Source organism: Gracilinanus agilis, chromosome 4 (genome assembly GCF_016433145.1).
Source record: "Gracilinanus agilis isolate LMUSP501 chromosome 4, AgileGrace, whole genome shotgun sequence".
Taxonomy (NCBI): Eukaryota; Metazoa; Chordata; class Mammalia; order Didelphimorphia; family Didelphidae; genus Gracilinanus; species Gracilinanus agilis.
Window position 1 is genome coordinate 137,988,297 of NC_058133.1, and position 27,398 is coordinate 138,015,694.

The 27,398-nt window shown below is 39.0% G+C and overlaps 2 protein-coding genes across 2 annotated transcripts in view; one reads left to right on the top strand and one right to left on the bottom strand.

The window, feature by feature from the left end:
- The window catches only part of LOC123246013 (kinesin-like protein KIF28P), a 58,323-nt gene extending 51,204 nt beyond the window's left edge, over positions 1 to 7,119 (top strand). Inside the window, exons 17-23 of the mRNA XM_044674976.1 lie at positions 1,999 to 2,273; positions 4,685 to 4,819; positions 5,501 to 5,667; positions 5,903 to 6,003; positions 6,115 to 6,265; positions 6,484 to 6,665; positions 6,946 to 7,119. Of these exons, the coding sequence (XP_044530911.1) occupies positions 1,999 to 2,273; positions 4,685 to 4,819; positions 5,501 to 5,667; positions 5,903 to 6,003; positions 6,115 to 6,265; positions 6,484 to 6,665; positions 6,946 to 7,119 (1,185 nt within the window). The remainder of the gene's footprint in view (positions 1 to 1,998; positions 2,274 to 4,684; positions 4,820 to 5,500; positions 5,668 to 5,902; positions 6,004 to 6,114; positions 6,266 to 6,483; positions 6,666 to 6,945) is intronic.
- Positions 7,120 to 8,355: 1,236 nt separating this feature from the next.
- Positions 8,356 to 26,917, bottom strand: SCCPDH (saccharopine dehydrogenase (putative)). The gene is made up of 12 exons (XM_044672445.1): positions 26,725 to 26,917; positions 24,355 to 24,467; positions 23,664 to 23,744; positions 21,820 to 21,949; positions 18,220 to 18,269; positions 14,982 to 15,112; positions 14,077 to 14,194; positions 13,119 to 13,238; positions 12,752 to 12,808; positions 11,806 to 11,917; positions 9,688 to 9,769; positions 8,356 to 8,481 (listed from the first exon to the last, which is right to left on the bottom strand). The coding sequence occupies exons 1-12, from the start codon at positions 26,915 to 26,917 to the stop codon at positions 8,376 to 8,378; spliced, it is 1,293 nt and encodes a 430-aa protein (XP_044528380.1). The 3' UTR covers positions 8,356 to 8,375.
- Between the last annotated feature and the right edge of the window lie 481 nt (positions 26,918 to 27,398).

Genomic DNA, 27,398 nt, shown 5'->3' on the forward strand with positions numbered 1-27,398 from the left:
GAGAAAAAAAAGTGAAACAAGAGTTTACTCAAAAGGGAAAAGAACTGGAAACGGTTCATTTCTTAGACATTCAGAACATAAGACAGATTGGGAAGACCCAGCAAAGAGTACAAACGTGAATTTATTCCAGATCTCAGAAATAAAAGCAATAAAGAAAGTTTTCCACCCCTCACCCCATTCTTGCAAAAAAAAAAAATCATCATAGTGCAAATACTAAAAATATGGAAATAGGTTTTGAACAATGATACACATAAAAAGGATTCCCTGGGAGCAAATTTCCTCACCTTTTGTCTCTTTGAAAGGTTGTCATTAGTTGTAAACCACTGACATCCAGAGCAGGAAAAGAAGGTGAGGATGGTAGGGAATTGACCAATTTCCTCAGTCAACTCATTCCAACATTAAAAATATAGAAATTGCTTCTTATGTGTAACCCATCTAGGTTCAGATCCCAACCTTAGATGTATATCACTTGTCAGGTATGCAATTCCTTTCAAATAGGAATTAGTGGGGCAGCTGGGCAGCTCAGTAGATAGAGAGTCAGGCCCAGAGATGGGAGGTCCTAGGTTCAACTCTGACCTCAGACACTTCCTCGCTATGTGACATTGGACAAGTCATTTAACCCCAACTGCCTAGCCCTTACAACTATTCTGCCTTGGAACCAATACACAGTAGTGATTCTAAGACGGAAGGTACGGGTTTAAAAAAAGAAAATAAAGTAATAGGTCACATATCTAAACAAATCATATGTAGTATATTATCACTATTTATATATTATTATATTATATTTATTATATTATTAATTTATATATATAAAACAAAATTTGAAAATTAAAAAAATAATAAAGCAATAGGTCAAATATTAAGTGCTTTCTTGCCATCTTGACCTAACCACCATAAAAGTATGTTTTCCTTCCAGGAGACATAGTCTGGGCAGGCAAGATGGTAGCCAGATATGAAGTCCCTCTCCCAAAGGCAATTGGGAAGCCAAAGTCAAAGATGAGTCAGTGGTAGCAGAGTAAACCAAAACAAATGGTTCTTCCATATAAGACACAAAATGGGAGTGAGTAGGAATGATAGCAACAAGCCACGTTGCATGACCAGGAAGGTTCAACCAATATGAGAGGAAGAAGGAGCTGGAACAGGTGGGGACAAAGAGTTGGAAAGTGATGATACAGGCAAGCTAGGTCAAAGGACCAGAGTTCCAACTTGTGAGGAACGGAGTAAGTGAAAACAAGAAGCCCAGATGGGAGAATTCTGCTATATCTGAAATTAATAAACTGAGCTATTAAAAATGAAAAAAATAGGTAATAGATCCCAGGAGTGAACAACAAAGTTGTTTAGGGGCTCTTCAATGCTAAATTCAAGGAGAATTATTCATGCTTTACTCTCCAGGTCTCATTACCCGAGAATATAATATTCATCCAATTAAAATCAAAATAGTTTGATCCCTAGTACTGTAGCCCCCAGTAGTAAGAGTAGGCCCCAGTAAAATCATAGCCATAGTTTAGAAGTAGTCAGACATGTAGCTCCAACCCCCCACCCCCAGCATGAGAACTTAATCCAATTCCTTCCCAAATACTAAATGTCCTGCCAAGAACTTACTGATGCAGGAATTCTATAAGAAACTCTGTTAGATGGTTGATTACACATTGACATTGAATTATCACCTATAGAAAACTCTGTTTAGAACCACCGAGGTAATCTAAATCCATTGTCTCTATCTTGTAAATCATTACTAACCATTGTCCCAGCAAAAGGCTTACCTAATCTCTCAGCCTATGTCATTTCCCCTATAAAGTATGTATCCCCCAAATCATTAAACTTTGTCACTGGTCAGCAAGAGGATTCCTGTATGTCTGTCTGTCAGTTTGGCCCTCCTGTAATCCCAGAATCATTTTTCTCATCCCAGTTTGTTGGCCCACTAGTAATTTGTAGAGCTACGCTCTACAAAGTACTAAATGGAATCATTAATATGTTGATCTTGCTTTACATTTCCAGGTGTGGATATGGTCTAAAGCCAAGTTCATTAACAGGAAATATCTAATGGAGGAAATTTACCGGCACTTTCTGGATGGAGAAGACATTGGTGTAGCTCAAGAAGACGATCCATTCTGGGATCCTGTGGAGGCCATTCATTTAGGGTCTGCTCATGTGTGGCTCCAGTCTCTGGCTTACTGCATGAAGCTCGAAGAACAGGCAGAACTTTTGAACTCTGAAGGGCTGGAAGAGGCTGTTGTTCTCATCAACATAATTCCATGTTCCAGCACAGGGCAGTAAGTTTCTTTCACTCTTCTCTTCATTCCTCCTCTTGAGACTGTTCTAGTAATATTTGAAAAATTCCCAGGAGACATTACAGCCTACTGGTAAAGATGCTAGACTTGGAGCCATGTTTAATGATGGATAGTCACTGATCATCTGGTGCTGAGCTAGAGACTTTGGGGAATACAAAGAAGTAGAAATGCTTGTTATAAGTCAGTTATTAGATGACTTTGGATCTGTCAAATGTCTATGCCTCCATTTCCTTTTTAACAGAGAAAACAGTAGGACTGTATTTGCTTATCAATTTGATGTGTTTGATGGATAGGAAAGGTCAATGAAGCCTGAGATGTTACCTGAGCAGGAGCTGTCCAAAACGCTTACAGAAATCAAAGTAGTGTTTTGTTATTATTTTTTTTTTACACCACAGAAAGCTATGAGCTTGTCCAGTTAAGACAGCAGCCGTATGACACTTAAAAACCATGGGTGTACACAGCTGTAGCAATTTAAAATTTAGAAAATATCCCAGGAAACCAAAGATTGAACTCTCCTTCGTGGTCACCAAGCACACTCATGACATGATGGAACTCTGGGTCCTAATGCTAGATCAGCTTCTTGGTGGTTTGTTATTAATGTCTTGTAGAAGATCCTTCCAATGTGATGGAGGTTTTCTTCTGGCTCCTTTAGTATTCTGGGAAAACTATGGTAGCATTTAGCCAAATCAATTGTTTTCCATCATTCTACCTCTATTTCTAAACATTCTTATCCTTGATGTCTTTTATACCGTGTCTTTGATGTGTTATCTTTAATAACCACTTTTGGCCTACTGAATGGGGCCAACTAGGTGATCTAGTACAGTTGTCTACAAAATGGGGGTGCTGTGTCCTGCGAAGGCCATAGCATGACCCCAAGGGGTGACTGGTTGATAGATAGTACTGGAAAGTTAGCTTGAGTCAGTGACCCATTGTTCGGGCCCTGCTTGCCAATTGCTCTTTGTCATGCACTCCTATCTTGGAGAGGACCTGAGATGCAGGAGTCACCTCTTTTGTTGATGTGAACTTATCCAAACTGTCTATCTCACGACAAAAGTTACCAATAAAAGCTAGCCCATGCTGAAGCCATTTGCTGCCCTGACTGACATACTCATAATCAACTCCTTTTTAATTCTCTTTGAACTGAGTTTCTCCTTGTTGAAAAAAAGAATTTCCTTTTTTTTTTTTTTAATTTTTTAAACCCTTAACTTCTGTGTATTGGCTCCTAGGTGGAAGAGGGGTAAGGGTGGGCAATGGGGGTCAAGTGACTTGCCCAGAGTCACACAGCTGGGAAGTGTCTGAGGCCAGATTTGAACCTAGGACCTCCCATCTCTAGGCCTGACTCTCAATCCACTGAGCTACCCAGCTGCCCCCAAAATTTCCTTTTAACAGCAGCATCCACCATCTCTCCTGGAGCCAGCCATGCGAGCTTCCCATGGCTATGCAAGCTTTCTCCAAGCCCCTTCTGCTGTATGAGTTACCTTCTTGCAGCATGCAAAACTCACACCTTGCTCCTTAACTCCACCTGCTCCACTTTGTCACTGCGGCAGGCACTCCCTGGATGGTTCTGCACCCCTGGGCCATGGCTGGTAGGAATCTTCTTCCCTCTCCTCCCCATTTTCATTTCCAGTGGGATAGTCACGGAAGATGTGGAGAGATCTGCATGGCACTTCTCAATAAATTATCCCCCCTTGCCAGGCCCCCCATCTCCTGAGCTTCTGTCGGGGCACATTCATCTTCCAACGTCTACCTCAGCCACCTGGTGCTGTCGTCCTCCTGTCACTGTCACCTCCCAGAGCCAGCCAGTCATTAGATCTTGTGGATGCTGCCTCCACGTCTCTTCTCTCCTTCTCCTTCTCCTTCTTTACTCGCACAGCCTCCCCCCTAGTTCTAATCCTCAGCACCTGCTCAGGCCTAGTAGAGGCTGCTAATGAGCTTTTCTGCCTTGATTCTCTCATTCCAATCCTTGATAGGTACCAGGTCTAAAACAGTCCTAATCCTGTCACTCCCCTCCTCAGGAAGGGCTAGTGGCTCTCTATTGCCTCAAAGATCAAGGATTATTTCATCTTCGTTCATCCCTTTAAAACGTTTTACAATGCACATCATGATCAATGTGGTGTGCATGTCATTTATAATGATGAGTGTATCTGAATGACAAAGATGCATTTGTTGTTCGCTGTTACCCCAACTGTGTCAAGTAAGACTTTGGGATCCCTGCTCCCAAGGTTGTCCAGTAGACCTGGTGGCATAGTCTCTTCCCCTCGAAGCCCTTCTGTCATCCATAAATGGTTAGCTTTCTTTTAGGCACCACCTCGGCTCGGCTTCTCTGTCCCCAATGCTTCCAGGCAGCAGTCCACATCTTCATGGACGATGCATCGCCCTCTCCTGTCTTACAGGGCCTACAGTGAGGACGATATGGTTATCGACCCTTTGGAGCTGCTCGGCAAGAGGATTGATTTCCAGATTCAGATTCTGAAATGCCTGGGTGTTAAATGGCTCCAGGAAGATGCAAGGAGGGGCATACAGATTGGGTATTGTGCTCCACTGATTCTGGATAATTGTGTTCCTCCTCAGCCTGGTAGAGAGGCCCTTCCCATTGTTTTCTTTAGCTTCTTTTTCTTCAACTATATGTCAACACATATATTCATGTGCATTATGCAAACACATAATTATATAGAGTTTAATTCAGCCATGAGCTCTTTCTCCTTACTTTCTTTAAGCATAAATATCCCCAAGGACTAGAAAACTGGAAATAGTGGTATCCTAATATTTTGAAAAAACATGATTTTAAAAGCCTATTTTCCAGCATCACCTAAGTAGTATTTTCCTAACAAACTGGGAAAAGGAAAAAAAATTACCATCTAACACACAAGGCCTTTATATTTTAAAATATTCCTGTAGTAATGTGTAATGGACAATTTTTTATATTGAAAAATATTTTTAAAAGTGCTAAAACTTTTATCTATAAGAAAAAGTAATATTTTAAGTTCTATATAGGAAGCAAACATGATTTCAAGAGATATATTCATTTCAAGGCATCCTTAATGAGATTATGGTAGCAGCCTTTAGTTGCCTCTGAAGTGTTAGAGTGGACAATAAAATCAATTCACAAGGTCAAGTTTTAGAGTGAACGTGGCTATAAAGCTTGAAGTAGCACCGCCTCATTCATGAAAACGACTCCAGTCATAATGCCAACTTTGGGTTCTTTTCAGCTACAAAATCTATGATCTTCAAACCACTTTGTACACGAAGCCCGTCTGGAAAACCGTAAATGCCAAAATTGAAGAGACAATTCATTTTGTGGCCTTAAATGCATCCCACGAGTTCTTGAATTACTTACAGAAAAATGCCCTAATTGTTGACTTGTGGGGTCTTCAAGGTAATTTGGGGGGCTTTGTGGGGAGAGCTATCTCTTAAGATAATGAGTTTGTGTACCTTGGTAGCCATGGGAAAGGCCCCTTTTTCAGGCTGCAGTAGGCCTCGTTCACATTACCTTCACCTGACTTTCTAGCTCCTAATCCAGACTGTGACTAGCCTAGGCAGTCAGCAGTGTGTTCTAGTGAGCCAAGGGGCACTCGGGCCCTTTCTGACAATGCATGTGTCCTACCACACAGAAGGCTGTGCTGAACTGAACTGTACCCAGAAAGAGCTCACTACATGGGAAGGCCACGTGATGGTGGACGTGAAAACATCACCGGCTGAGGCGGCCAGCCAGGTAAGAGCCTTCTGTTTGCTCTTGGCCTCTCCTTCCATCGTGCTAAGTGATAACCCCAGAAGAGCGCTGGCTAGCCTAGACTAGTTACTCCCTGCTGGGATTGCTTTATAGGCTACGTCAAACCAAATGGCAGAACTTTATTTGAAGCTGCTGAAGTTAGAAGAGGAAACAGAAGTGCTCCGAAACAGAAACAGAGCCCTGAGAGAAGAGAACGTGCTTCTCAAGGATTCGCTGAGGGGATGCGCTCCTGGGCAAGGTCGGTGACCCACTCCAACTGCGACTGTGTTAAGACTTTCCATTAGAACGGTCCTCTTCTAGCTACCAACCCCTGGAAGGAAATCTATTTGTTGTTCTGCAGAATAGTTTTCTGATATGATTTAAATTTTTCCCAACACATTTTTCCCTTTTCCACAACTAATTATCCTATGCCTACAGAACTGACTGGATTAACATGACCACCCCACCCCCATTCTATTTCAGATCATAAACTATCCAACAAATCCAGGATAATCACACAGCCGGCATCCCATAAAGACACTCCCCAAACGTGTTCTCCTCGGACCAGCTATGATGCTGACTTTGCCAAAGCTCTCAAGGTCTTCTACCAAAGAATGAACATCGTGAGAGGACAGTTTCTCAAGCTAAGGCATTATAGGCCTCCTGTGAGTAGCCGGCTACTTCCACTTTCTATGGGCAAATGGATTTTCCTTCTGACACATTTAGCAGGATCCTGGAAAGCATTAGTCACTAAATTTCTTTTGCCTATCCAAAATATAAAGAATAACTTCTGTAGGTAACAGTAGAAATGAGCTGTCGAAATGCGGTCCTAGGCTAAGTCCCGTGTGACAAAGCCAGGGCCTCCTTAGGTATTATCACATTATTCCAAAAAAGGACACATTCACTAAGTCTACTCTTACTCATTTTGGTTCATTTATTTTTCAGGATGATGATCAAATGTTACGTCCTTTTATACAAAGACAGTCACATCTCTTAAAGGACATTGGTGAACTACTTGAAGACAGCCTGTGGAAATTGAAAAATGATGTTGCTCTTATAGTTAAGAAGAAGAGAGAGAGTTTAGTGCATACCAAATATCGAGGCTCCAGCTTCCCATAAAACATTTAAAATTCACTTTGATTAGCTTATTAATTACATCTATCAGCTGAACTGTAGATTTCAATTTCCTAGGAAGATAAGAAAACATTAATACTGGTTTACTAAGTACTTAAGTTTCACAAAAGAGGTTAAATAAGACTAGTTACTGATCAAAACATTTTCTGTAGTTTGAAAACGGAATCTGCATGTTTTAGAGAACTGTAAATGACTTAAAACCCTAAATTTTTTATTTATAGGCTATTATTTAAACCAAGTTTTATTTACATCATTTGTATAATTACCTATAGAAACATATAAAAAGCAAAAGCTATTTCCAGTGACTACACTGAGGACATTTAGGAAGACTGTTCTTTTTTGTGTTCAGACTTTAATTCTGAACAAGATAGCATGATAAGTGTTTGGGTCTTAAAAGCCAATACTAGAACATATTCAAAGCAAGTAACACAGACACACAAACCAAAATGGACTTGTCTATCCCTCACATCCTGAATAAACTTCATGCCAGAGAGGTGCCTTCCCCAGGGTCAGACATCACAGACACAAAGACGTTTCCCATCGTTAGAACAGTCTCTAAGGCCATATGGCACATGTTTAGTGTTTTTAAAAACACATGCATAGTTTTGGTGAGGGATAATACACTTCAATAGAGAACCCAGTTTTGATCTATAAAATGAATGAGGAAAAAACTTACTTGGGGCACTAAAAATCAAGGAAAATCTGTATCAGCATACTAATGTATAGTCTTTACAAATACAGCCAGAAGATGACTCGATCACTAGCTATTATAATTAACAGGTAAGTTGGGGCATGAGAAGCACATTCAGTTCTACTCCTGTGTAAAATGAGAGGCAGGCCAGTGACACAGACATCCATTATCTAGACAGCATCTGTACTTATTCTTCAATCATTAAATGCCCAAAGCTGGTTAGAGGCTAATGAGAATCAAGCTCAAACAGCAAAGGCACATAACAAGCAGCAGCAAAACTCCCTGGAAAGCTGCCCTCCAGGTTGCAGAGATCACTCTTCCCACCTGAGCAGGCACTTCCCATCTAACCAAAGGAAATATTTGAAGTACTTTAGTGACAAGCAATGAAATCAGTTAAAAGAACTAAGCAACAAAATGTGTGTACCTGGTACAAACTACTTTTTATGAAAGCCTTTTTGTCCTGATCACATCAAATTATCTTAATTTAAATTAGCATCAAATAGAGAAGCTGTTAACTCATGCAATTTTGTCACTTTTGTAAATATAATTTTTAGACTTCAGAGCTGCTAATGACACTAAATTCAATGCCACATTCGTTGAGTCTTTCAATCAACTTGGTTTTGGAGAAAGCTGCTCCCGGGGTAAAGACGCCACCTCTGGAAAACAAATAAATTACAATATTATGACAGACTGTCCAGGTCTTGATCCCTTTAACATGCTGCAGAATTATTTTGCAACCTGCTTCCAACAAACATGTAGATTGCATCAGAATTCTTAAACTGTAAAGGATACAACTTTTTGTTCTTATAATCATTTCTACACTCAAGTATTATTTAAATGAGAATCTATTCTACTGAAAGAAAGCCAATGTCACCTGCCCTGCCACCAGGCTTCTCCTCATCTGGACCCGTTAAGTACATCGCACCCAGGGGGGAACCTAATCTCTTCTGGAAGTTGAGGGTGGAGCCATCCTCAACAATCCCTGCCTCCCCCTCACCACCAAACACACTGTAATTAAACCAATTAAAACTTTGCTTCTGGTAAGGGCATCTGCTTGACTGTCCTTGGGATTACTCTGATTAAATGATAATGTCTAAGAAGACGATTACCAAATCCACGCAGCCCTCTTCTTTCTCCTCCCCTGGCTCACTGTTTCCCTCTAGGATCAGAATGAGACAGCTGTTTGGCACGTAAACATTCTTTAGCACCCGGGCTAGTCTCATTGGGCACACTTTCTTTGCTAACCTCAAGACAGAATCTCTTTTAAGGTTCAGCTAAGCACCAGCTCCTCCAAGAGGATTTTCCTGGCCCAATTCACCCCAAAAGGCTCGCTTCCAAATAATTCTGCTATCTTCTATGAACTAACTTATGTGTATATTGTCACATCCCAAACCCCAGCACTTAATAAATAATAAATGGCTCATATTTTTAGGCTATGTTTAATTCATTTTTATAGGCTCTGAGCCTTTAGACTTAAAATTATTTTGCAGGACTGACCTAGAGTTATACTAACAATTTAATTCTCTAGTACCATAATTCAATAAATGAATATCTAGCTCAGATCAAACTATATAACATTCCTTCTTAAATGTAAATACTTCTATTATCATCAATAGGAAGTATATCAGAACTGACTACTGGGCTCCTATTTTATTTTAGGTACATTCATTTAACCTTGGGATCCATGTCCATTTTTAAAATCAAGTAGTTAATAGAAATAACCGTCAGTTGATGAAATAATTTGAATATCCCTATATTTTTGGACCAAAGAAACTGGAAATACTGAGAATCATAACAAAACAGGCAATAGTCTAAAAGTCACAGATATGCTAGTTCTTCTAAGTATAGGAAAACCAACTCACCCTTTAGGAAGATCAGAAGTATCTTTTAAAAGAGTCACGGCTGCTTGAACCATTGCTATGGGTGTAGCCACATAGCCAGGCTCTGCAGAAGACATTTAATTGAAAGAAAAAAAAAAAATTAGAGGGTTCTTTGAGGCCATGTAATCCAAAGACAAATGTTTTGTCACTTTACATGAAGAACTTTTAAAACCTAACTTACACCCAGACATGGGCCTCTGATTTTTTTTAAGGGAATTAGGGAGAAAAGGAGACCTATGATTTTATAGATGTCTGGAAATTCCCTCTGCTGATACAAATTAGCAATGAATGAGTCTCAGAGTCCTTGAATGTATTTTTGGCTCTAGGGTCAGCCCTCTCTACATTTCTGCACATATACTAAGCTGCCTACTGTCTACTTTTTCTACGTTCTCCTTCCAAAAACTTGGCTATTCAAACCATTCTCTAATTCAGTGGTTCCTAAACTTTTTTGGCCTACTGTCCTCTTTCCAGAAAAATACTACTTAGCCCCCTGGAAATAATTTTTTTTTTTAAATTTTAATAGCAATTAATAGGAAAGATAAATGCACCTGTGGCCATCACCGCCCGCTGCCGCCCCCCCCCCCCATCACTGCAGCACCCACCAGGGGGCAGTGGCGCCCACTTTGGGAATCACTTTCTCTAATTCTTTCTTTAAAACTCTTACCTTCTATCTCAGAATCAATAGTAGTGGTTCCAAGGCAGAAGAGGGGAAAGGGCCAGGCAACTGGGGGTTGACTTGCCCAGCTGGGCTCACATAGCTGGGAAGTGTCTGAGATCACATTTGAGTCCAGGACCTCGTGTCCAATCCTGGCTCTCTATCCACTGAGCCACTTAGCTGCCCCATCCCTCCATTTCTAACAAAATGGAAAAGCACTAAGGCTATTAACCTCCAAACAGGATCCAGTGATGGGCAAACTGCGGTCCCCTGAAATGTTCTATCCTGCTGCCCAACATCATTCCTAATCTGACAAATACGAGTAGGATACAATACAATGAAACTTGGAAAGAGTTGCTTTAGAAACAGACTGACAGATGAGCATTTCCTTTCCTTTGGCCCCCTCTTTAAAAAGTTTGCCCATCACTAGACAATCAGTGATTCCCCACCCCAACACCTCAGAAATCATAGACCTGCTTTCCTCCCTCTCTTCCCCCCTTAAAAAACATCAAAAGTTACAAGTTGCAGTCAGTGATAACCTGTTATTTAATGAGCCTGAGAAACCAACCAACCTTACAAAATCATTTGAGAGTCAAAAATGATGCCCACTTATAGTCATTTGGCTTGGTGGATACCAAAAAAGTTATTTTATCTTTGACACTGCTACAGGCATGCTATCGCTTTCTCCAAGCACAACTCTGGCTATGCAGTTCTCTCTCTAGTCAGATCACTTCTGATAATCAGTTTTTATAAGCTGACCATCTCTTTTCAAATGAAAGTGTTAACTTGAGCCCTAACTTTCCCCAAAGTGGAATGAATAAAGCTAAATAATTGATCTTACTAAAGAAAACATTTGTGATGGCTACTACTAACAAGATTACACTTTATTATAAAGCATTTATTCTCTAACAACCCCATTTCACTGTCACACATGTAATTTATACAATCTGGTGGGGTTTTTACACCCTCACCTTCGGTCTTAGATACTAAGTACCAGCCTAAGGCAGAAGAGTGGGAAGGGTTAGGCAACTGCCCAGGGATTCACAGCCAGGACACAAAAAGGTTTTTAATATGATTCAACTTCTCCTCCACTTAAATTCAAAGCTTCATTTTGGAAGTGATCCTGGATTCCCCAAAGCGATGAAAGTGTAGAATAAATTCAAGCAGGGAAAAGCCTTGAATGTAAGTCTAACAACAAACTAGATGGGTATAATCTGGGGACCAGCCTCACTAAGTTTGCAAAGACTCATCATCAAAGGCCACTACAGAAGGAATAAGCTGCCCTGGCCAAAAATATCTAAACATTCTTTAATGTTAGAGAGGGGTTGGGATTTGCATCACTGAATCAGAAAGGAGTTAATTTCTATTTTTAAATGGCTGCATTATTTTTATGTTTCAAATCCAAAGGAGGAAATGTTCATTGTACTTAAGTCACATATGCATACCTGGTCCTTTCACTTGGGTGCAAATTTTAACATTAGGTTTGCCATGTTTTGTAGTATGGTCCTGGCTATATCCTTGACCAAAAAATGTAAATGTAAATGAAGACTCATCCATCTGCAGAGTAGAAAACAAAGAAACATGCATATATTATTTCCTTTCTGACTATAGGAAAGCCTGTTACTCTCTAATTCATAAAATCCCCATTTTCGGGACATGAAAACCAAGACTCAACTTGATAAATCATATCAATCATTTGGGAAAGAAAAACAAATCTAACTTCTTGGATATTTCCAATTTTCAAAGTGATTCTCTAAGTAAAAATTCCTTATTAGTAGCCATCAAAATGCTTCAAATCTGTTTAGTTCTTCTTTCAGAAAGAATAAAAATGCCTAAAAGACGACCATTCATCCCATTAATATTCTCATACTATATTTCCTTCAGTTCTATAAAACAACACAGCTTCCTTCCTTTTTTAGAAAAATGTTGTGTGCCCCTAAAGTAGTCAACATATATTCATCAAGTATCCAGTATGTAGAGGGCATAGGGGAAAAGGGATTTTGAGATTCAGAGAAAATATAAGCCATGGTCCTTTCCCTCCAGGACGTTACAATCTAGTTAAACATTATCTAGCTAGATAGATATACATTTTTATGGACCACACACATGAATATGCACCTACATATGTGCATATATACAAGTGGAAAAAATTCTCTGTATTTTCAAGATGCAAAACCAAAGATGAAAAATGTTTTAAAACAATCAAAAACTAAGGATCCAATGCATATTAGGGTTTAAGTTTTTTCATTTTTTGTTATTTAATGGGGAGAGAAGTGTGGGAAGGATGCCTTACAAATGTGTGCGGAAATACTAAGGGTTATTATACCTCTTACCATTAAGTTTGATAATCCATAACAATTTTGAGAAAATGTTTTATAAACAGAAGATTACCTGTTTTTGTGTTGGTCCTTGTTCTGAGAAATACCCAAAGGAGAAAAACCATGGAAACTAAAGGAAAAAACCAAACACCTGCAGTGAATTTTAAGAGAACAAGTAGAGAAATGCTTCTTTTAAGACTTAAGCATTTGGGGAACGGCAGCTGGGTAGTTCAGTGGATTGAGAGTCAGGCCTAGAGACAGGAGGTCCTAGGTTCAAATCCAGCCTTAGACACTTCCCAGCTATGTGACCCTGGGCAAGTCACTTCACCCCCATTGCCTACCCTTACCACTCTCTTCTGCCTTGGAGTCTTGACTCCAAGATGGAAGGTAAGGGTTTAAAAAAAAAAAAAAAAGACTTAAGTATGGATAGCCATACTTACTTTTGCCAAAAGCTGTCTTCCGAAATTAAATTTCACAAAGAATAAAAAGAAAAGTCCTGCAAACATCAGCTTGATAATAGAAGTAAGGCCTCCCACAGTTACATAGGCAGCATACTGCACCTAAATAAAAGAGTACAGACTGTGCTGTGACATTCCACATCTTGGCCACACTAATTAACACAAATACTTGGACTTATAACTCACTCAGTTCTTACATATGGATGGGGCAGTAGAATCAGCAGAAATAATTTTATAAATTCTGTTTAAATTAATAAGAAAGCCCAGGAAAACTCATTTTAAGTCATATTGCAGAACTGTATGAAGCACTACCTTTAATAACATTGTTTCTAAGTGAATTTGCTCCTAAGTCCAATTTGGGGCACCAGAAACATCCCCCAAATGAAGCCCTGGCATGGTACTTTAAGGCTCAAGATGCAGAAGAGCTGCCCAGCCATATCAGGTAAGGGAAAAGGTTATTCCCATGGCCACAGAGCAATGAATGAGTAGCCAACCATCACTAAAGTTACAAAGCTAAGATGTAACCAAAAGAATAAAATCCAGGGGCAGCTATGGTGGCTCATTGAATAGAGCGCTAGCCCTGGAGATGAGAAGTTTTGGGTTCAAATTTGAGTTCAGACACTTCCTTAGCAGTGTGATTCTGGACAAGTCGCTTAACCCCAACTGCCTAGCCCTTACTTGCTCTTCTGTCTTGGAACCAATACTATAGATTCCAAGAAAAAAGGTAAGGGTTTAAAAATAATGATAATTTTTAAAATCCAAATTATGTTTTGTGGGAACCATCTGGATTCTGGTGTATATCCAAATAACAAAATGTGCATTGCTTAGCTCTTTTGTTTTATTCCTTTAAAAATACATGATTTCTATTTAGGAAAAATTAATCAGAGAAATATACTAGAGGGTGCTCATTCATTGACGAACTTCAGTCACATAAACATACTGGTGTTTCCTGCAAGTTTTCATACAAGAACCGTTGTGTCCGTTTCACAACGGAGGCATCAGCTCCCATGAATGGAATAGAATATTCATGCAGTTCACTACAGTAAGAAACAGGCCATCTGAAAGAGAAATCCAAAATGAGGGCAGGCTTTCCTCATTCCTGCTCCCATTACAGTGACAGTTTAGAAACGACATTGTTTTTAAAAAAAAAAACCCTCAGGGAAAAATGTGGTGACCCTCTCATGGTGGCAGCAATAATGAAGATGGTATCTGAGGTCAGCTACACTCTACTCTCTCTCCTTACTGTCTCCACAAGGAGATATTCTAGAGTAAATAAGACAGTGCTCTGAGCATAATGGGGATTAAAAATCTGTGCCATCCTTTTTTTTTGTTAATAGCCTCAGAAGGCAGGCAAAAACAAATTCTAGATTAAAGAATACACATTCAAAAGGCAAACTGAAAGAGTACTAGGTGGCATGTGCCAACCAGGCTTTATGGCTTCTGGGTGACATTTTTTTCCAGAACAAAAAAGTTATCAACAAGACACATCAGTTAGCCAAGAGTATCAAATATAAGAGGGTTGAGTTCTAACACAAATTTTAATTCACGTTTAATCTTCATATTAGGTAATAAAAGTTGTTAAAAAATTATTTTCACTCCTTGTCTCTTAATGTATTATTATACATAAAATATTCTTTTTTAGGGTGATTATAATTATAGCTTCAAGTTTCTCTTATCTTTTGACTTTTAATTGATACACTGTTCACAAATCCCACACATTTTATAATTGCTTTAATTAGTACACAGCAATTCATTCCTTCACAAATTATAGTGAATAATATTCAAATGAACAATAATATGCTTGAAATAAGAGATGTCCAACCAACAAATCTTGAGATGACATACCTTCTTTTCAATTTTGCACCAACAACTGGAAGAGGTTTCATATTTGACTGTTTTCGTAGGCTTCTTAAGCGCTTCTGGTCACCAAAACCATGAATAGCTGACTTCCAAGTGCCATCATGAATACACATTCCCTAATGAAATATATCAAATGATAAAATATTTCTGAAGTGCTAAATCCTACACAGATACACTCCTCCCCAAATAACATCTTATTATACATTGTTTATTACATTGCACATTTAACTGTTGAAATCAAAAAGTCTTTCATCACTATAATTGGTAGATTGAACTAGAATTCACTGGCTTTCCTATATTTACTGTCATATTCCCTCTCTGATATAGGACAACCCATCTGCTTCCCTCAGTCACTACTTTTGTTTTTTCCACTCTTTTCCTTTATCACCAAGTCATATTCCTTCTGAAAAGTAGAACCTATTGCCTAAGCCTACTGCCAACTGTAGTTGTCTTCAGACACTTCCCCACAATTTTTCATAATCTTCCTTAAAGAATATTCTATTTACTTGCCTATGCTCCAGTAACATGTTCATCTATTAGTTCCCTTTACTTAGTACCAAATTATCTACTCTCCCCATACTTTGAATTACAACATTTTTAAAGGGGTGGCAATCTTTAATTTTATGTAGAAATCTCATGATAGGAAAAGACAAAGTCTTTCCACTTCTCAATTTGTATTTCATACTATAACCAGTACAGTCTCCTTGATGCTAGTTCAATTTTAAAGTCCTAGAAATTCAAGTTGTCCCTTCTTGGGCTGCGCCTGGCTGAAGGTAAAAAGACCCTTACTGAGGAACTTCAAGTACTGACCTCTATCTACCACTGAAACTATAGCCCCCACTATCCCAATCTCCAAAAAGGATGGCTACACAAAGCAAGGCACTACTAGGACAGCAATATCAGCCCAACACAAGAAAACCCAAATCAGAGAGCTCCTGTCCTCTGATGTCTGTTGAGAATGAGTCATCACCTCATGCTTCCAGTGGTGGCTTTATTCCCACCATCTTTAGTGCATGAAGGTCAAACTAACATTGCACGGAAAAGGACAAGAGTCTGATCTCTTGCTTCTTCCCCAGGTATTTGGGACCCAAGTTTTGAGTAGTCAGGTTATCTGAACAATAAACAATGAAAGTTTTATAAAAAGTGTGACTAATTTACATAAAGAATTCTGAAACATGTACTCCAAAAAAACCCACCTATGTTAATTTTATTGTAAAGTCTCTCTCTCTCTCTCTGTCTCCCCTGCCCCTTGGCTTGGTGCTAAGAGCCTCTTTTGCACCCTCCATCCCCAAACAAACAGAAAAAACTCCTAAAAAATCCTCTCACCATGAAAACAAATAATCTGACACATTGAGAAACCACAGCCACTGCAAGATTAGCGGCTCTGTCTGAAACCTCTAGCACCAAGACAGGAAACCTCTGCCTTGAGCTCTGCCCACCTGCCTACATATCCAGCCCGGAACATTGGGCCGCCTTCTGAAATCAAGTACCATGTATCTGTCCTTGGTCCCTGTGTTTCACCTGTCTTCTGTCAAATGTTTGTGTCCAACCCCCAAGTGTTTTCTTCTTAGTTCTAGTTAGGGCCCAAATGGCAGGCCACAGCCCCTGGATGTTCCTCCTTCTTTGTCCCTAGACTCCCCAGTCCTAGAACAATCTATTGATCCCTTCCCTCCCACTGGCAAGCAGCCCCCTCCTTACTCTCCCCTCCCTCCCTTCTCCACACTCACAGCCAAATACTCATCATGTAAAAATCACTTTACATAATGGGTCTGCAAAACAGTCCATTTACATAAAACAAGAACTGTCTGTTATGTGACTAGTTTTCAAAGTACAAAAGTTACTTTAGAAGGCTTTGTGCAACAAGGCTGTCATTACACAAAACATTTTTAGAATTTTCTTCAGAACCTATATAGTAAGTTCCTTTGAAAATAGTGGCTGGTCTTCATCTCTGGAGAATTTGATTTGAATTTTAGAAATAGTCAGAAGTCATTTAGAAGGAGGATAATTCAAACTCAGTAATATTTTTAGTCAAACATAAAATTTAAGTATAGTGGAATGAAAGACCTGAGTATAAAGTAATGAAAGATATTTTCTTGTTTAGCTTGAAATGAGGTCTAAAGGAAATAAAGAATTCTAAAACTGTTTTGAAAAATGGTATTATTATTGGAGTGACAATTTAGCCTCCTACATTATCAATCAAGTTGTGTCCTAGTGAACGCTAATTTGAATACTTTAGTTCCATTATGCTTGTGTAAAGTTATAAATTAAAAAGTGTTACTGGACATTCACTCTAAGGAACAGTTTGGTAATCAAATAAGTCAAATAATCACATAAAACTGACAGCAAAGTTAATATTGTAACATACAAGACAAAGAATGAAGATTCAATTAATATTGTACTGAATCATAATTAGTCAAAAGTAATACTGAGAGTCAGAAGACTTCAAAATAAACTTTACCTATTTCATAATTTTGCCTAGGGCTAGCCCAGTCAACACCTAGCTATTCTGTTCCCATCCTAGCTACCAAGAAACAGGTTTAATAGTTTGCTGAAGTACTACTCAGCCTATGGTTGGATTCAGAGATGGTTTTTGCCAGGGTTTAAGTTAGGCCCTCTTCATCTGAGTAAGAGCCTAGAAAACAGAAACCTTAAGACTTTATGGAACACTTGGCCTCCAGAAAAATAAATTTTTTTTTAAAGATTTAAGCTGGGTCCGTAAAGAGAAGGCCTATAGAAAATAAGATTACAAAAGCATTTCTAGGGCTAATTAAGAGGCCGATAGAAAAACTAAGCCTCAAGCCTCTGTTTCCTGCAGTTTCACCTCACTTACTCCTCTCCTTCTGAAGACCCCTGGATTTGTAACCCAAGAGAATCTCAGCAGTTAAGCTTCCTCATAAATCAGAATTCCTATGGGGCAAGTGCCCATGCTCCCAAGTTTTAGAAAGGAATTAGGATGGGCTAAATACTGGAGCTAGGAGTTATACCTTACTTAAGAGAATACAGAATATTCTCTTTGTGACAGAAATTTCCCCCTTATACTGATAAGTAAAAAATTAGGCTGTCAGTGCTTAAGATGAGTAAACTAGAGCTGGGGAAAGGAGGACAGGGCAACAGAAGGGTGGAAAAGAGTCAGTTACTTTTAGAACACTAGGTGCATTACCAAAAGGGTAGCATGAGCAGAAAATCTTTCTCTGGGTGTTTTTAAAAGCTTTTAAATACTAACCTCAGGTCCTGAATTTACTTTCAGGAAACTTTCAACAGCAGTCAGAGTACCTTAAAAATGGAGGAAACAGTAAAACATCATAAAAATAAAATATAATAATTCACGAGAAATTCAATTTCCCCATTTACTCCCTTCTTTACCTTTGACCCACTTTTAATATCAACACTTTGATATTGGGCTTGAAGTCCTGGACTCTAGACTTAGTCATATAACCAATTAAATACAAGAAAACAGAAAGCATATATTCTCTTCTTGCTGATGCTAACGTTTTATTATCTTTAGCAAAGAATGGGTTCGTCAAAAAGCAGTTCAGCATAAATTTTGTGTAAGGTTAAAATACTGCATCTAATTTCTCTGGCATTTAAATGGCAATACTAAAAGCTCCATCACTTAACTATTTGTGAGCCTACTCTGTAGCTGACTTGCCTTGGAGGCCACTTTAGTATGTGGTTCTACTCAAAATCATTAGTTCTACTGCAGGGGTTGGCAACATATGGCTCTTTCTGCAGGAGCCATAAAGTCAATTTTTTTTTCAGGCGCTGTTACAGGAGCACGCCCTGTGAGCACTGTATGGCTCTCATGAAATTATATTTTAAAAAATGTGTTGTTTATGGCTCTCACGGCCAAAAAGGTTGCTGACCCCTGTTCTACTGACTGCACACTCTGTGGTCCTTTCATAGCTGAGGCAGAACACCTGCCTTTACTTTTTTTCAGAATAAAACGTTCTCTTCTGTGTTATATGACAAGGAATTCTCAAATCTCAATTAAATGTTATCTAAGTTCTTAAGACTCCTTTTTTGGGGAAAGAATTGGTCTAACTGCAGGCCCCACCTTAGCCCAAGTCCATAAAAATGAGCTCTTCCATCTGGGCAGAAGTTGAGCTCCTACACTGTGACCACCAAGTAACAACTCCACCTCCCACTTCTAGATCCCTTTTAGACAACAGCGAAGGACACGGCACCTTAGATATTCAAAGAATTCAGCCCTGAACTGACTATAAATTTCACTTCAAAAAGAGTATTTGAGACACTTGATATCTGGCCACCTACTAGATGTGTGTCACCCATGAAGCATTTATTCCTTAAACTCTCTACTAGTATTAGGTAGGAAAGCAACATATGGAGACCATATTACATCAGTTCCCTGAAAAACCTTCATTTTCACCTTCAGTGCCAAGAATTTTAGGACCAAAATCAGTACTTAAAATTGCATTCACTTAACTCAACTCATTTTCTCTCTGATGGTCTCATTCTGTTTTTAATTACCCAATTTTATACTGTTTAATTTTGTAAGACTTAGGAAATCCTTTTTTGCATGTAGATGGGGTAGGAATACTACAATTTTTAAGTAACAAGATGGCCTTGGAGAAGTCCTTAAGCTCTGTGCTTTTATCATTATCATTAACAAAATAGTAATGACAAAACGTGACCTAGCTCATAGAATTTTTAAGACAATAGAGCAATAGTTTAAACCAGTGAAGGGCAAACTACAGTCGGCAGGCCAAATGTGTCCCCCTGAAATGTTCTATCTGGCTGCGTGACATTATTCCTAATCTGACGAATATAATAAGTAGGATACAATACAATGAAACTTAGAAAGAGTTGCCTTAGAAACAGACTGACAGAGGAGCATTGCCTTTCTTTTGGCCCCTTCTTTAAAAAGTTTGCCAGGGCAGCAGGGTAGCTCAGTGGATTGAGAGCCAGGCCTAGAGACGGGAGGTCCTAGGTTCAAATCTGGCCTCAGACACTTCCCAGCTGTGTGACCCTGGGCAAGTCACTTGACCCCCATTGCCCACCCTTACCACTCTTCTACCAAGGAGCTAAAACACAGAAGTTAAGGGTTTAAAAAAAAAAGTTTGCCCATTGGTGGTCTAAACACAGAGAAGAATAAACACAAGTTTAAAGGTTTGAAAATTTGAAGGTTGTCTTTTTGGCTGAATGACAAGATCAATATAGAAGCTAAAAATGCTCTTTTTAAAATTGAAATAAAGAAGTTTAAATATATCTAAATTAAGAGCAACAAGCCATATTTTTGTCAGTTTGCAATATTTTTAATACCTATATGTCATGAAAGGATATCACTAATTCACTTTCCTTGAATTTCAGTGTCATCAAAATGAGACAGTGGATAGTGCTGGACTTTGAGTTAGGAAGATTCCAATATTCAAATCCTACCTCTAACTAGCCATGGCAAGTCATTTAGCCTCTCAAAGTTTCAGTTTCTTTATCTGTAATAATGACTAACATTTGCAAAGACCTTTACATCTAGCATCTTATTTGAGCCTTGCAACAATCCTAACAAATAGGCATTACAGGTATTATTATTCCTGTTTTGCTGATTAAGAAACTGAGGCTGGAGCAAGGTTACACATTCTCTATGGTCACACAGCTAGTAAGAGCCAGAAATGGGTTCTGAAGACTGGTCTTCCTGATTCCAAGTCAACTGTATCATTCACTGTATCATTCTACATCCTCTCTGTAAAACAGAGATGTGCTTTATAAACTTTAAATAACAATGCAAATGTCAGTTATCATCATCCACCTATATTCAGCTTTAGGAGGAAGTTAAGGTTTGCAGAATTGAAAGGCACAGGGTCACACAGCTGGGAAGTGTCTGAGGCCAAATTTGAACCTAGGACCTCCCATCTCTAGGCCTGACTCTCAATCCACTCAGCTACCCAGCTGCCCTGGCAAACTTTTTTTTTTTTTTTTCTTTCTTTCTTTTTTTTTTTTTTAACCCTTGTACTTCGGTGTATTGTCTCATAGGTGGAAGATTGGTAAGGGCGGGCAATGGGGGTCAAGTGACTTGCCCAGGGTCACACAGCTGGGAAGTGGCTGAGGCCGGACTTGAACCTAGGACCTCCTGTCTCTAGGCCTGACTCTCACTCCACTGAGCTACCCAGCTGCCCTCCCTGGCAAACTTTTTTAAAGAGGGGGCCAAAGGAAAGGAAATGCTCCTCTGTCAGTCTGTTTCTAAGACAACTCTGTAGAAGTTTCATTGTATTGTATCCTACTCATTATATTCGTCAGATTAGGAATAATGTCACAGGGGATAGAACATTTCAGGGAGCCCACAGCTAGTCTGTGGGCCTTAGTCTGCCTATCACTGGTCTAGACCAATGATTTCAAAGGTGTAGAGAACTCTCAGGTGTAGAAATACCCTCCACTAATGCAGATCAGCAAGTTATAACTTGATTATATGAAGCACAATTGTTATTTTGACCTTGCATAGGCAACTACACAAGCAGACTTGAATCCATGTCTTCCTAACACCAATGCTAGTCCTCAATCCACTACACTACAGTGCCTCTTCTATTTAAATTGGGAAACCTTAGATGGGAAAAAAAATGCCTATTTTTTGCATTTTTCCTCAGATATTCAATTCTTCCTTCCAATTAGAAAAAAGTTACCATGGCTTCAAAATTTTGGAAATTTTACAGTTTTAATAATAACTAAACTATATAATTAATTCTGCTTCATTATTAAAAAACAATTTTCAACTCTTAAAAAATGAAATTTGACAATTCATTATACCTGTATCTAAGCAAAATACATATATCAAACTTCTATGCTACTGAAATGAATTCTTATCAATTATTACCTTTTAGTTTATTTCTGGTAAATAATACACCAAGATCAGCTGGAATGGAATCAAAACCACTGCTTCCAATGATATAAAGCCCTTTCTCTGCAGCTTTTTCATGATACTTCCAATACATTTCTTCCAGAAACTGAAAAATATAGGGGGGGGGGGGGGAAATCTTGAATATAAAAGTCAACATAAAGGACTGTATTAACTTTGTTGAACAGTTATAGACAGAGAACTGCTTTAAAAGTGAAACTGTTTTAAAGCCAATAAAACTTCAGTGGTGGAAATTTACCCTTATTGCTATCATAACAACAATTACATGAATTAACTTTCATTTAACAGTTAAACAGTTATTTGCACTGGCCCAAGGCATTTTAAGGTTTACTTTTTTAAAAGCCTTATTATACACATAATACTTATTTTGATTAAAAGGTATAGCTGGGTGCTTCTTTCATAGATTTCTGTGAAGCTGTCATGGTTTGTAAGTCAAAACCTTAAACTTTTTGTTGTAGCAAAGAATTAGAAATAAAGGTGGTGCTTAGCAATTGGAGACTGGCTAAAAAAATTATGATATATGAATGTAATGAAATATTTTGTAGTTTAAGAAATGACAGAAGGATTGGTTTCAGAAAAGTTTGGGAAGGCTTGTATGAACTGACTCAGAGTAAAGTAGGCAGAACAAAGAAAATTATCTTATACAATAATAATAATATAAAGAAAAATCTTTGAAGGACTTAAGAACTCTGATAAAAACAATGACCAAACCACTACTGAGAACCAATAATAAAGCATGCTACTACTTACCTCTTGGCAGAATAAGGGACACAAAATATAAATTAAGACATATATTTTTGGACACGACAAATGTATGCATTTGTCTTGCTAACTCTACTTATTTCTTCCAAGAATTTGTGTCATAGGAGAGGAAGATTTAGGGAGGAGAGGAAGATAGTGATGTTGCCCATAAAAATAAGAAAAAAAAGATCCTTCACAAATCAACATTCAAAGCTGACTTGGTTGCATTCCTTTCTAAACTTCTGTTCATTTTTTAATTGTTAATTGTTTTCAATTAGAACTATAAAGCCTCTTGTGAAAATGGTATTAAAGTTATGACTATTTACAAATGGACTAAATGAGACTGACTGGATTAATGAAATTTCACCATGCTGTTTGAAAAAAAAAAAAGAGTTAAAGTTCTGTTTCCTCACACCTTCATTCATCTTTCCACTTGATCTGAACTCTCCCGACTTTCCCATTGCATCCAAGAAAGCATTTTCAACCTGGAAGCTCCCCCTACTAGCTCTGAAGCCTCCATCTCCTTCTTCTGCAGTTCCTGCAGAATCCTCCAGAGGAAGGAAGTGCCCAGACCAACCAAGCTCATTCCTCCTGCAGCTTTGCTCAGGACTCTCCTCAAATTCTCACTTTTCAGCTCCTTTTTTTTTTTTAACTTTAGCTTCTGTCTTAGAATCAATATTGATTCTAAAGCAGAAGAGCAGTAAGGGCTAGGCAATGAGGGTTAAATGATTTGCCCAGGTTCATAAGCTAGGAAGTGTCAAAGGCCAAATTTGAATCCAGGACCTCCTGTCTCTAGGCCTAACTCAATGCACTGAGCCACCCACCTGCCCCCTCAGCTCCCTTTTATAAGCTGTTTTTCCCCATTAGAATATAAACTCCCCAAGAACAGAGAATTGTTTCTTTTTGTTTATATTTGTATTACTGGTGCTTAGCATAGTGTCTGGCACTTTGGAAATATTTAATAAATGTTTCTTGACCCAACTCCCTCCTAAATTATAAATATTGAACATTCACAAATTATGCAATTGTATCTTATTTTAAATCTTTTATATTTTACATACCTGTGGTTCCCCACAAATATCAATACAGCTAGCTCCATTTTCGACACATGCTCTGACCACAGGTTCTCCATAAAATCGATACTAAGGAAATGAAAAACACATAAATTATCTTCTGAGGCAGTTAAAAGAAAGTAAATGCTTTCAATCTTGCCTAACAATGTAAATTTTGTTAGAGGAAAAGAAACATCTCTTCTTGTTAATAAGCCTATCCTATAATCATGATCTAATGCAACACATGCCATCTGTAGTGCTGAGGCTCTGGCATTATTTCGTCAGCAGTGATTACATGTTTTCACTGAGCTATCCACAGTTTCACTTGATCCCCTTTATAACCACTAATCTTGCTTTTGTGAGGCCATGAATGACCAGGCTTACAGGTAGTCTACAGTCTCAAAAAAGGGATTCTGTCTTTAATGTTGCTGAACAGTAAGAGATTTAAGCCTGCAATCTTACTGTCAAAGGAAGTTAAATGGCATGGACCAATACTATGCAGAGAAGTGAAAAGAATGACTGGGACCTCATCATTCCTTCTTCTCAGGGCTTGTAAAACTTCTGATGCAGAGTTAAGGTTCTCCATGCTAACTGTCCCGGCTCCCTTCTTCCTACCTTATGTTCCTTTAGAATACAAAGTAGCAATTTTGCCAAGCAAAGAATGCTTTGTTTCAATAAATAGAAAGGCTCGATTACTTACTGGTCCTACACAATTGAGAACAATAGCTGCTTGTTTAGCCATTTCTTCAAGAGATGCTGGATTAAGGATATCACAGATTATTATATCAACTTCAGCTGGGAGTGTTGGTCTTCCTAGAAATGGGAAGAAAATTATAAAAGAGACCACTAATTTTAAAAATGCACCAGCATAACTAAGATCTATAACCCTAAATAATAACAACTTTGCAAGAGAGGTGAGGAGGCTAAGCAGATTGTTATATTAACTTTCTACTTAAATAGTCTTCAGTTTGGGGAGAGAGGAGGAGACTAAAATGGTGTTGGGCTCGGCCAAATTTGAGATTTCTTTGGTTGAGAGAGCTCAACTAATTAGCAAATCAACACCTGCTCTGCAATTTTGTCTTAGAGAGCTGCCATGGGGCACTGAGAAATTACATAACAAAAATTAAATCTAGTTTTTCAATCTCAAAAAGATAGAAAGAATGGAGAAGACAATGAAGATGAGAGCTAAATTTAATGTAAAGAAGCCTGCCCCATTATATAGGGTGTCCAAAAGTCTCTGCTGAGCAATACAGGCGGGGGGAGTGTTTCCTAACTTATTACAAGTTAACTGGGAAACAGGGAAACAAATCCACAACATGTAAACACCATGTTGAGTTGGAGCAGAAAACCTAAACCAAGTTCTTACTTTTACCTCAAAGTATATATTTCCAAACATTCCTTATAAAATTCAACATACAAAATCAAATCAATAAACTACTAATATCTGTTTACAAGAGTAAAACCCATTTATCCTTCAATAGATGAATGGTTAAAGGATACTAGCCATTTCAAAGTTCTGAAGAAAAACAAAGGACTACTAATCACTGGAAGAACTGTACAAACTGTAATAATCAGAGATGTGTAAATCAAAATGTTAAGCAGGGGGTTTACTTTTTTTGGTTAATTTATTCAATTCTATGGAATCTTCAGAACGTTTTTAAATGCATAAAACATATAGGATTATAAAGGAAATCAACTGTATTAGAAGTAAACATGTAATTTTTTTTCCCTTCCCAATCTCACAGACCCCTTTGAAATCTTTCTATTTCCAGGATCTTTTCAAGAACCTCTGCTACCTTCTCATATTCAAATATTTTAAGAGTTCAAAGTGTTAAAATATTGGACCAATTGTGAGGAAACAGGAAAAATATTCTATTACTGAATGTGAATTGATGTAATCATTCTGAAGAGCAATGTGCAATACTCATGACCTTTGACCCAGTGATCCCATCAGACTGAGGTGTTAAGGAAAACCATAAAGACCTAATTATACCAAAAAATGTTTGTTGTAGCTTATTTGTAATAGTGAAAAAACAGAAAATGGTATGCCCCATAATTTGGGAAGGGCTCAAAAAAACTGTGCCTGTATCATAAAAAATTACAAAGAAATATTTAAAGATTTTAAGTCATGAATTTCACATCAGAAAACAATGACTACCACTTAATAAAAATATACAAAGCCTGATAATAAAAATACAGAAAATACATCATTAGGGAATACCTCACAATACAAAGATATATGGTTAAAATGTACATTTCTTCCTTTTAGCAAATTTAACAGTTTAGCATTTAGGGTTTGGCATAGGTTCTATTTTTTTCGTATTAACTAATTTTTTAATAAAAAAACTTTTTCTAAACATGCATTTTCTTTCAGGTTTCTTTCACTGGCTGTCCCCTTGGCCATAAATTCTCTTCCTTCTCATCTCTGTCTCAAATAAAATCCCCTCTCTAATAATCCTTTCTTGACCTTCCTTCATCTTGCTTCCTTCCCTCTATTATCACCCCAAAGGGATCCTGCTCCACGAGTGTAAGTATTAGTTTTGTCTGATTTGCTTCTCTATCTCTCTCTTTCTCTTAGTATTTGGCACAGTGCCTGGTATTACTGGTAAGAGCTTAATAAATGCTTGTTAATTAGCTGGCCTTGGCTTCTTTTCGCGTCCTTTCTTGCCAAAGGAAAAACCAAAAGACCCTCTCGAGCTCACCATACAGCCTCAGGAAGGGTAGAATTAATCAGTACACGGGTATGACAATGGGGGAAACTAAGGCAATACACCCCAGACCTTTCAGAAAGGATGGGAGAAATTTATAGGGCACAGAAATGACCAGACGATTAGAAAACTGAGCGCTGGAAGAATCCCATCCCATTCCCCACCTTTCTCTAGCAGACCCAGGGAGAGCCTGGCTTGTGGGATGGTCTGGGGGGGGAGGGAGGAGAAGAACCTCCACCATCTGCAGGGAGCATGCGCGTCCTCCGAACTGAGAGTAACGACGGAAAAAGACAGGGTCCGAGAAGGGTCTCAATTCCTCGGGGAACCGTACTCCCCGAACAAAGGCCCCACCCCCGTTTTACCCAATTTCTCCGCTGCCTTCTTCAACACCTGCATCAGCTTCTCCCGATTCCGGCCAGCCACAGCCCAGGGCAGTGGGGAACCTTGGAACACCGGGCTCATCTGCTGCCGGGCCACCTCCTCGGCCACGAACTGGCCAGTGAAGCCGGAGGCTCCAAAGACCACCAAGTGATAGGGCCTCTTTTCGGTCTCCATGACTAGCAAGCAATGAGGCAGGCAGCACAGTTCTAGCTTGGACAGACTGCGCCTGCGCCGTAGACCGCGCCCCCGCCCCCAGGCGCGAGCCCGTGGGTGTAGCCCAAGAGGCGGCTGCCTTCTCTCGGGTACCGCGTGGTGGCGGTGGTCTGGTTTGTGGCCGCGCCTCCTCTCGCCTCACTTCACTGCCCGTGGGAACAGAGTCTTCAGAGCTAGGACAGGTCGCCCCACAGGCTGGCCACACCCAGACCCCCCTAAGGCTGGTTTAGAAGGCTTTTAGATTTGCCCCCCTGGGACCCTGGGGTCTCTGAGGTTCACCCCTCCAAGAGAAAATTTGTGATAACGTTCAACAAACTTGATTATTTAAATATTAGATCATGAGGCAGCTAGGTGGTTCGGTGGCTAGAGAGCCAGGCCCAGAGAAGGCAGGGCCGAGGTTCAAATTTGGCCCCAGACACTTCTCTAGCTGAATGACCTGAAC

Excerpts from the sequence above, each read along its gene's own strand:
- SCCPDH (XM_044672445.1), bottom strand. The coding sequence starts at position 26,917 with ATGGAGACCGAAAAGAGGCCCTATCACTTGGTGGTCTTTGGAGCCTCC. Across the intron at positions 11,918-12,751 it reads AAGGACCAACACAAAAACAG|ATGGATGAGTCTTCATTTAC; the intron begins GTAATCTTCTGT and ends TCTACTCTGCAG. Across the intron at positions 8,482-9,687 it reads ACTTCTGATCTTCCTAAAGG|AGGTGGCGTCTTTACCCCGG; the intron begins GTGAGTTGGTTT and ends TTTGTTTTCCAG.